The 10,211-nt window shown below is 31.9% G+C and overlaps 1 protein-coding gene across 1 annotated transcript; it reads left to right on the forward strand.

Annotated features, from left to right (window-relative positions):
• Window positions 1-4,779: 4,779 nt before the first annotated feature.
• LOC11444695 (NDR1/HIN1-like protein 1) lies at window positions 4,780-5,818 on the forward strand. The gene has a single exon (XM_003606037.4). The coding sequence runs from the start codon at window positions 4,990-4,992 to the stop codon at window positions 5,647-5,649; it is 660 nt and encodes a 219-aa protein (XP_003606085.1). The 5' UTR covers window positions 4,780-4,989; the 3' UTR covers window positions 5,650-5,818.
• Window positions 5,819-10,211: the final 4,393 nt, after the last annotated feature.

The following is a 10,211-nucleotide window of genomic DNA, read 5'->3' on the forward strand; positions in this document are numbered from 1 at the left end:
TTTATATTGACATGTTTCTACTTGCATTGTTGGTGTGTACAACTTAAATTCCTATTTTAAATTATAGTAATATACATTTCCCATCTAAATTAGGATGAGGGGCGGATCCGAACATTTAATATTGATCTGACAAAACTGTTAAAGTAACTATATATATTAACAAAGTAAAGTATTGATACCTTAAACACTACATCAAAATGATTTGGGTGAGAGCATTTTACTAGTGTGTTACAGGTTCGAAGGACACGCACTCACCAGGAGTTGAACACATAACATGCAAATCATCCATAAAACATATATTGCTAGGCCATGAAAGGAACTATGATATTAGAATGACTTACATTATATATAATAATTATATAAGTCAAGTATATGAAAAAAATGATAAATAATTTAGCCACACCTTGCCTTAGGGTAGATCCATCCCTGCTTAGGATATAAAATAAAATAAAAAAACAAAAAATATTTTTATTTTATTTGTACTATTAAAATAGATTTTATTTTTATCACATTTACTACGGTTTTACTTTTTAAATTATAGATGTGTTCTAGAAAATTTTGTGAGGAATCAAAATGCAAGCTTTTTAAAATATAACTATCACAAAAAATTTATAGGAATGGCATGATGGTCTTTTTTAATTCAAGGTTTTGGAATTAATCCCTCCATTCTTTTGTTTTATTTTTTCCTAATAGAATTTGCGCACTTAACAACAAAAATATAAATTTTATTTTCAAATTCTCAATTCATTAATAAGATAATTAAAAAAATAAAAAAAAAAAGACAAATAATCATTACAAAGGTAGATTTTTTGTAATATCACTATATATTTTATGAATGATAATGTAAACGTATGTTTTAGGCATAAAATATCACTGTATAATAAACATTGTCTATTTTCCTTCAAAAACAAAAATAAATAAACATTGCAAAACAAAAATCATTACAAAGGTAGACTTTTTGTTTTATATTTATCAATACATGATCCATATCCTAAGAATATTATCAAATATTTGACAACATTTAATAGAATGTATTAAATACTTTTCGTTTATACTATATTTTTGTTCATTGAACGGAATTAAACCATTTGCTAATCAAATCCATCAACAGAAAAACCATTTGCGCGTTAAAAAACCACTTTCTCCGGTCGTGGTCAAATAGTCGCACACTATAACTTAAAAGAAAGATTTTACTAAAAAATAAATAAAAACTCAATAGAAGGAAAATTTATATAATTTGGTCAAATTTTGTTTTGGAAAATAAAATTGAAAAACAATAATAAACATAAAAAAAAAAATGTAACATATTAATCATTCTTTGAGGGGATGTATCATATTTATCGTAAAATATATTTTTACCAATTTATTAATATAGTAATCATGTTATAGTCAATATATATAATGATGTTCTCACTTAAAAAAAAATCATGAATTCATTAAATATTTGTTTTACTATAAAGTGACATGGGTCTTTCTACTTCTTCACTTATCTCACTTTTTTGAGTATTTTTTTATATTTATATGCTTCAAAATCTTATAATAGTTTGTTGTGTCAAGTTGAACTTTTCTCAATGGAAAACTTTAAAAAGCATATAGTGAGAATTTGAGTGTGAAAAATAAAGGGAAGAACACAGGAGAGAATTCTTTTCAACACAAAATTGATTTTGACAATGATATTATAACTATTGGTAGACATATATATCCTTATTCGAATTTTTATGAGGTTCATAGAGATGAATTCAAAACTTTTATTCAACATATTACTGGGAATCAATCCAATTCACCAAAACCTCACACTAAAGTTACAAGGTTGCAGAAGAATCGACCTCCATCATTGTCCATTGTAAGACCACCAATTTTAGTTCAGGCTCCATATCCATTACCACCTTCAAAGGCTCCACATAACACATTTCCAAGACATCATGTGCAGTCTGTTACTGGTCCTCCTCTAGTTAACAATTCATAAAATAATCTCTATGAGTCTTCAATTTCTGCTTTTATGAGAAACTTTCAAGAGTCAAATATGAACTTTGGTAATTCAGAAGGTAACATTTTTCAACCTTACCCTCATCAACCACAATTATTCAACAATATAAATGTCCAATATCAGCCAATAACCCAATCTCAAGAATATTATTATCTTATGAATGGTAGTGACCAACTAGCGACTGGTTCATCCTCAACACAAAAAGATGTGTCTAATCTTTCAGTTCCTTTTAATCCTACCAATCCAATTTTCCCTATGAACGACAATAACCAACTTTTGAATGGTTTCCCTTCCTCACAAAAAAATGGCCCTCGATCATTAACTTCTGAGTTTTTGTTGCCATCATTAGAAAGTAACATGAATTTTATATCCCCTCAGTCACCTTATAGCCCTCAACTATCACCAAGTCTTTTCTCTATGCTTTCATCACCTAAATATCCTTTCTATCCATATCTTCAAAATGAAAATTTATTCCCCGATCCTCCATCTCCATTTTCTTCAAGTATTTTTCCTTCTTTTACAGGTCCTAATAGGTCGGATAATCAATAGACTTCCCATGCTTCGTTGAGGGTGCTCCATTTTGTTCAATTTTATCTTAATTCATAGTCTTATAGTTTTTTTTATGTAGGGATACCTTTTTGTAATATAAATAAATATACAACAGGATTGGTTGCCAAAATGCCTTATTTTATTGTTGTATTTATTTACCATGAATAAAGTTATAAGTCTTGTTCTTATTCATCATTTCAATTATTACTTCATTGTTGGCTATTTAGCAAAATTTTATTTACCATTTGCAAATTGAACAATTCTTGCGATTTGATCGGAAAGTGATCAATAATCAGGCGGAGTTTGAAGCACTTATATGTGGGATGTCTCGAAGGAAATGCGAGCGAAGAATTTAAGGGCGTGGAGTGACTCTCAAATAGTCACAAGCTAAATCGCCTGAGAATATCAAGCAAAAGACGCTCAACTCGCCAGATATATGAAGAGAGTACAAGACCTCGCCCAACACTTCACCTTCTTTGAGGCGACCTACGTATCCAGAGAGCAGAATTCATGAGAGTACCTCCTCTAAAAGCTAGCAAGCACAAAAAAGCAGGGACTTAACGATGATGTGATTCAAAAGACCCTACATGTGCCCAGTACAGAAGCCATTATGGTTGACGCCATCGAAGTAGACACAAAGAGGTGGATGACCTCGATAATTCAATATTTGGAAGAAGAGTTCACACCATCGAATGCTGAACTTTTTTCCTCTTTTCCTCTTTGTCACAAGGTGTATACACTCATAAGCTATACAAGAAATATTTTATGACAAGTTTATATTTTATACTCGCATTATATTTTTATTTTCTTTCTCTGTTGTTTTGGTTTCATACTCATATTATGTTTTTACTTTTATCTCTCGATTGCTTTGGTTTTCATGTCAATACCTACTTTTCTTTATAAATTTATGGTTGTCTTAAAAGTTATCACACAAATAATTGTTTAAATAACACACATCTTTTTCAAACGTTTTCCAAAAGTTTGTGTCACTTAATAGTATTATTTATTTTTTTACCAAGGTTACCCAATAGATTAGACGGTTCATGTTTTACATTTGATTTGATATATTAAAGTATAAACTCTAATATTTATTCAACTTGAGATTTGTTTTTTTGGTGAACAACTATTGAGATCTGTTGATTGCAGCAATGAATTTTTTGGCCGGACTGCAGCAGTGTGCCATAATTGGCATTTCCTGCCCCATACTTTCTGATAATTATTTTTAGGGCCCGCCATTGTCTTCACCTATATAGAACCGTACTCAACTTACATTGAAGGGTAGGGTACCAGTTCCACGAGTACTATTAAACCTATTTTGCTTACCCAGATTAATTTTGAATATGATTTTCACCAATAATCTGAATTGAAAATTAAGAGTCTATATATTGTACAATATAATTAATTTGACCTTCTTTTAATTAGGGAAACTAACTTTTTTTAATTAAAGTGGAATTAATAATCATTTTATAATTGTCCTCGTATGGATTTGAACTTGGTAATTTGAAGTTACAACGATAAGTTCTTACGGTTTTAGGTAACACTTAAAGAGAATTGAGCAACTTAACTAATTTGAGCTAAAGATTAAAGGTGTCGGGGTCTTATATTCAAACTCGAGTGAAAAAAAACATTAACAACTATCTTTTACAACCGAGATATTTGTGCATTTGAAGTATCTCAAACACCGATATCAATAATATCACATTCATGATGTCATTTTTTATTTCATGTTGTCTCAGGAGATATAGAAAAATGTTATTTAAACAACCAAAGCTTGATAACTTAATTCACAACTATATAAAAACATACTATTTTTATAACTATAAATTTGACTCGAGGAGAGAGAAAAACTAATCAAAAATGATGTTGTATCTATAAATAAGGAATAGTGTTACATAAACATCATTTACCCTCATACATCCTTGTACACCCATGTATTAGGAAGAGAAAAAATGAGATGAAAGAGAAAATGTGTTTGTGTGGGATTTACATGACCACATGTCAGATTTTTGTGTGGGTGTTAGGGGGTGTATGATACATAAACATCCTTATGTACCCATACACCCTCTAACACCCACACAAAAATCTGACACGTGGTCATGTAAACCCCACACAAATACATTTTCTCTTTCATCTCCTTTTTTCTCTTTCTAGTACATGGGTGTACAAGAGTGTATGATGTCTATGTAACATTATTCTATAAATAAATACATTGTTGGATAACTGAATGGCAGTCCAAATAACATTTGGACATGATATAAACACATTCACATTGGGAGGGTTCACCAAACATTTTCCTCTCTTTTATTTATTTTTCCATTTATTTCTCACTATATATAAAAGCAAACCTTGTGCTAGAAACAAGATCTAAATTTGGTGAGTAGAGATTTTAACACAACCAACAAACACACACATCGTTGTAGCTTCTTAGTTATCAAGCTATTATAGCAACCACCATGTCCATCAAAGAATGCGGCCACCACGACGACGAAGACCGACGCAACTTCCTCCGCCGCATAATCGCAGCCGTAGGAGCCTTCATTCTCCTAATACTCCTAACCATCTTCCTAATATGGATCATCCTTAGACCCACAAAACCACGTTTCATGATACAAGATGCCACCATTTACACTTTCAACATCTCTTCACCAAATTCCAATCCCTTCCCTATACCAAACACACTAACCCTAACAATGCAAGTCACACTCACAACTCACAACCCTAACAAAAGAATAGGAATCTACTATCAAAAACTTCATGTCTATGCTTCTTATAAGAGCCAACAGATCTCACTACCAACTTCAATTCCTGATACTTACCAAGGTCATAAAGATTTTACCATTTGGTCGCCGTTTATTTACGGTGTTGGCGTGCCGGTTTCGCCTTTTACGCTAAGTAATCTTCAGCAGGATCAGAATAATGGAATGGTTTTGGTTAATCTTAAGGTTAACGGAAGGGTTAAGTGGAAGGTTGGAAGATGGATCTCTGGAAGGTATCATATTTTTGTGAACTGTCCTGCTTATGTTAGGTTTTCCGGTGACCGGAATAATGGCGCCGGAGTTGTAGCTCCGGCGGTTAAGTTTCAGCTTTTGCAAAATTGTCATGTTGATGTTTAGTTATCATGAGTAGAAGGATATTAGTTCTTTCTTTTTTCTTTGTTAGAGTTGTTAGTTCATGCACTCTCCACCATGCCCTTTTTTGTGTTCACAAATTTCTCATTATCTTTTTTTCTTAGTAATTGTAATGTAATTTTTATTTTTACTTGTGGTTAATTTATTAGATACAATATAATTGTCTTTTTAAGTTTTTATTTGAAATAATTAAATTGCATGAAATTGTACTTTTTTGTTTTTATTGTCACGAACGTGTCTAAGTTTGTACGATTTTTATAATTTTTATATATATGCTATTATGTATATAGTGTTAATGCACCGACATTGGAGCACCCAATGAGATTGGATTTTATGGTCAAGCAAAAATATATATATATATATTACTGGTGCATAGTTTTCAAGAGTTTAATTTTGATACACTTTTGGTGTAAGAAATTCTACACGGTATATACAACACAACTAACCATGTGTTTAAGTCAAATTTTAATGATCACATGACCTTCATTATATTTTTCTATGACATCACATGACTGTTATAGTTTATTGACAGTGTAAAAAGATTTTATATCAACAATATATATGAATTATTTAAACTAAATTTTTAAAGCCTTCAAATTACTCCATATCATCCCCTTCTTCTCTTGTAACAAAAAAAAATTCTTCAAAGCTAAAAAAAAAAAAGTTCAATCAAAATACTTAATTTATTTTGTCATCTGGTCGAATTTATCAATAATAATAATTAATTTTATAGAAAGTTGATATGTTCCATTGATTCCAAAATATAAGCAAAAATATAAACATAGGTCAATGTCTTTGATATAAATTTTGAGCCAAATAAATAAATTTTTGCTTATAGAATTGAGTAGAATGTTATGTAGCTGACCAAGGTTCTCGGTATTGGGAAGCAACATTGGATCCATTGCCATACAGAAATTAAGTATTTTTTAAATGAAAAAACGAGAAGACTAGCTAATCCCACTGTACGTATAAATCTTGATATTAGAATTTATTCAAATAGAAAAGGGGTGTCAATTTTTTGGACATATTTAATTTTAGTGATATTTATGATTATCATCAATGCTTCCATAGCTTTAGGATCGTGTCCTTAGTTCATACAACACACATTACCATTGATCACAGTCATAACCCAGTATTTAATTAATTTTAGGGCGACGACAAAGTGTCTCATTGGTAAAACAATTCCCATGTTAATTCTAGGAAAAATATAGATAAACATGTCATTTTGCACTCATTCTTTAAAAATAAAACATGGACTGTATCTCATATGAAGAGGGGTCTTGCCCATTTTTTATAATTAGGTTAAACAATTTGAGTCAAATATTGCCAAGAGAAAAGAGAAATTTGGATAAATGACTCTTGAGATTTTCGTGCATTGAGCGACAAATACTTTTGTATACACGCAAAGGTTTGTATTATAAGTAGATTAAAAAGATGTGATCTGATGGAATTTGAGTTTGAGTCTAAGAAGTTGGTTGATAATTTTCGTTCATCTATACAAAATGTTACCAATTTTGGAGATATCATGAAATAATGTAAACTTATTCTCTAATTATTATAGTCTTTAACGTTGAGTTTGTGAAAAGACAAGTAAATAAGATTATTAGGAGTTTAGTTAAGGTGCTAATAAGCTCGTTCTTGTAAACCTCCTAAAAAATAAGATCCGATCTTGTTGACCTTTTTTTACTCATGTGATTTAGTTGACTTGGTACAACTTATATTGGAAAGTTTTATATGAAATAATATTGTAGCATTCCGTCTTTATGAATTTAGTTCAATTGATAGAGACAATACATAATATAGGTAAGGGTCGGGGTTCCGGCCACCACATGGAATTTTTTGGGACCACATTTTTTTTTTTTTTTTGAAGGGAGGGACCACATATATATGGCATGAGGAAATAATGGCATAGTTGAAATTGGACATTTCATTTGTTACGACAGACATGATAATTAAATGCATATATGAGAGATGGAGTAAAGAGAAATATTAATGGTGGTTTGTTTTACCTGAAACACAAAGCAACTTTATAGGAGTATCAAGTAAGGCTCGTTGGATTCTAAAAGGAGAGATCGATTAACTCATTCCACCAACTTCCACATGCCATAAGGAGGATCAGTATCACAATCTAAAACATTTTCTAACACATTTTCTTTTATTGATTAAAATTTACAATTAGTTTAATATAGATTTAATGAAATCCATATGAATTTGACTAATAAATGAGAGTGTTTGAAAAGTCTGTGTATATTGCTAGCAGGTCTTTCATGCCCGGTTTTGTGCTGTCAAGTAAGGGGTTTGTGCTGGACTTTTGTTTCTTTAGGTCCGGTTTTGTTTTATGACAGCTTATGTGTTAAAAAATTGTTCTTCTTCCGAATGATTTTGCTCACTCCTATATAAAACTATCTATTAAAATTGTGAGTTTATTTAATAGATATAGTGATGGTTGAAAAATTGGTAGATGATATTGTTGAGCCGAAACCGGCCATGATTGATGTTAAACCTACCGTTGAAGGTTCGGTTAATGTCAAAATTCTCTTTCAAGCTTACATTCAAGCAAAACATACTAGTATTTTCAAGCTTCGCGATTATGAAGTAAACACTGCCTCATTTTTTTTAACAAATGATAGATGGCGAGAGTGAGACTATTTTTCTAGTTGGGTTCGTCGACAAGCGGCAATGGATGGATTTACTATATCTATAGATAAATCTATTATAAAAACAACCAATGTCGACGTTGTAATGTGAAAGGAGTGGTGTATACAAACCACCAAAGAGGAGGAAGAAACTGAATCTTGAAAGCACGGGCTCAAGAAAATGTGATTGTCTGTTTAGGTTGTGTGGTTACTTTGAGAAGAAAAGAGATGATTGGTCATGCTTAATGGAGTTCACAACCATGAGTTGGAGCCAAAGTTAAGCGGTCACCTTGTTACCGGTAGACTAAAAGAGAAGGATAAGAAAAGAGTTGTTGATATGATGAAGAGTTTGGCGTTGCCTAAAAATATTCTAATGGATTTGAAGGAGAAAAACAAAGAAAGTGTGATGAATATCAAACAAGTGTAGAATGTGAAGGTGAGAAAAACACAAGAAAGGGGGTTGAATCGTGTTAGTTTTTTCTTCTTTTTAAAACTAAGTATAATGTTCAGAGTCTGATAGAGTTCAGAGTCTTATGCAGCAGATAATGTAAAGATCTAAGAGAGAGAGAGAGAGAGAGAGAGAGAGAGAGGGGAGAAAGACGCAAAGCAATTATACAGGTTCCTTCCACAATCCGGAAGTAGTCATGTCCCCCTTGCCCTTTCAAGGAGAGTTCACTAATCAATATCTGATTACAATTGCTCAAGCACAAAAGCAAGAGGTTTCATATGCTCAAGCACACACACAAGAGACTTCCTATGCTCAAGCACAAATCAATAGACTTCTAATTAAACATAATTACATAGAAAATTGTTTGAGGTTTAAAAACTTGAAATACAATTAGTGGTGTTCACGAATAAAAATCAGATACAGACTCTTAAGACTCTAGAATTTCTAAGATATGAAAGTTCTTAAGAAATTCTAAGTGAACTTTTATGTGAAAACAATTCAGTGGAGTTTTGGCACTTGTAAATTGTTCTTGAGTCTCTTGCAATCTTCAAGTCTTCACTCCTTTATATAGAGGTGTGAAAGAGACGTTGTTGATTGCCAGCACAGCAAAAGAGTCGTTGTTGAATCTTTATAATCACCAATGATTTGTTGTTTGATTTGGTTATTGTACTAGGAGGGAACAATTTCAAATTCATTCCTTGAATAGAGAATAACCAGCGTAGACACAATTGTTATCTTGTACTACTGCAGACATGAAGAGTGGAGTAGTGGTTGTACAATTGTATTATGTTCTTTTCCTGCGCTCTTAAGTGGATAAGCATCTAATGCCTTCTAATTCCTCCTAAATAGTTGTTGCTCTAGGCATCTATTCCTTCTGCAATGATGTTTCTTCATAATAACAACTTTTAACTTGTTGGAACAAAATGTGTTTTACAATAAACCTTAATGAGTTTTGATGATAACAAGGTATTAAAAATTGTCAATTGGTTATTGCTAATATTTGTTCAAGTGTACAGGACCATAGGCAAAGTTAATCAATTTCAATAGGTCTTGGAAGAACAAAAGAGAGCAAAGGAACCATCAAGAAGAGTAACCTAAAGCATATGAAGAAAACTGCGTCTGAAGCTATGAAGTGTTTCTGAAGTTTCGAGTGCCTCTGAAGTAATGACGTCATCAGAAGCAAAGTTCATCAGAAGCAAAATTTCATCAGAAGCTATATGATCACCAGAAGCTACAGTTGATCTGAAGATTCAATCTGAAATCTCAAAAGAGCTGTCTCTTTAAGTTAACCTCGTCTAAGAGAGCAAAGGATCAAAAGGGAGGTGCCAACGTTCATTTGAAAAGCACTGGGTGTTTGTCCTTCATTGAAGAGTTGACAAAATACAATTGTACAACCACTATCTCCACGACCCTAAGTGTGTCCTCGCTACAAGACAAGATAACAGCTCTGCCTGCATAATTGT

The sequence above is a fragment of the Medicago truncatula genome, chromosome 4, assembly GCF_003473485.1.
Source record: "Medicago truncatula cultivar Jemalong A17 chromosome 4, MtrunA17r5.0-ANR, whole genome shotgun sequence".
In the NCBI taxonomy this organism is placed as follows: Eukaryota; Viridiplantae; Streptophyta; class Magnoliopsida; order Fabales; family Fabaceae; genus Medicago; species Medicago truncatula.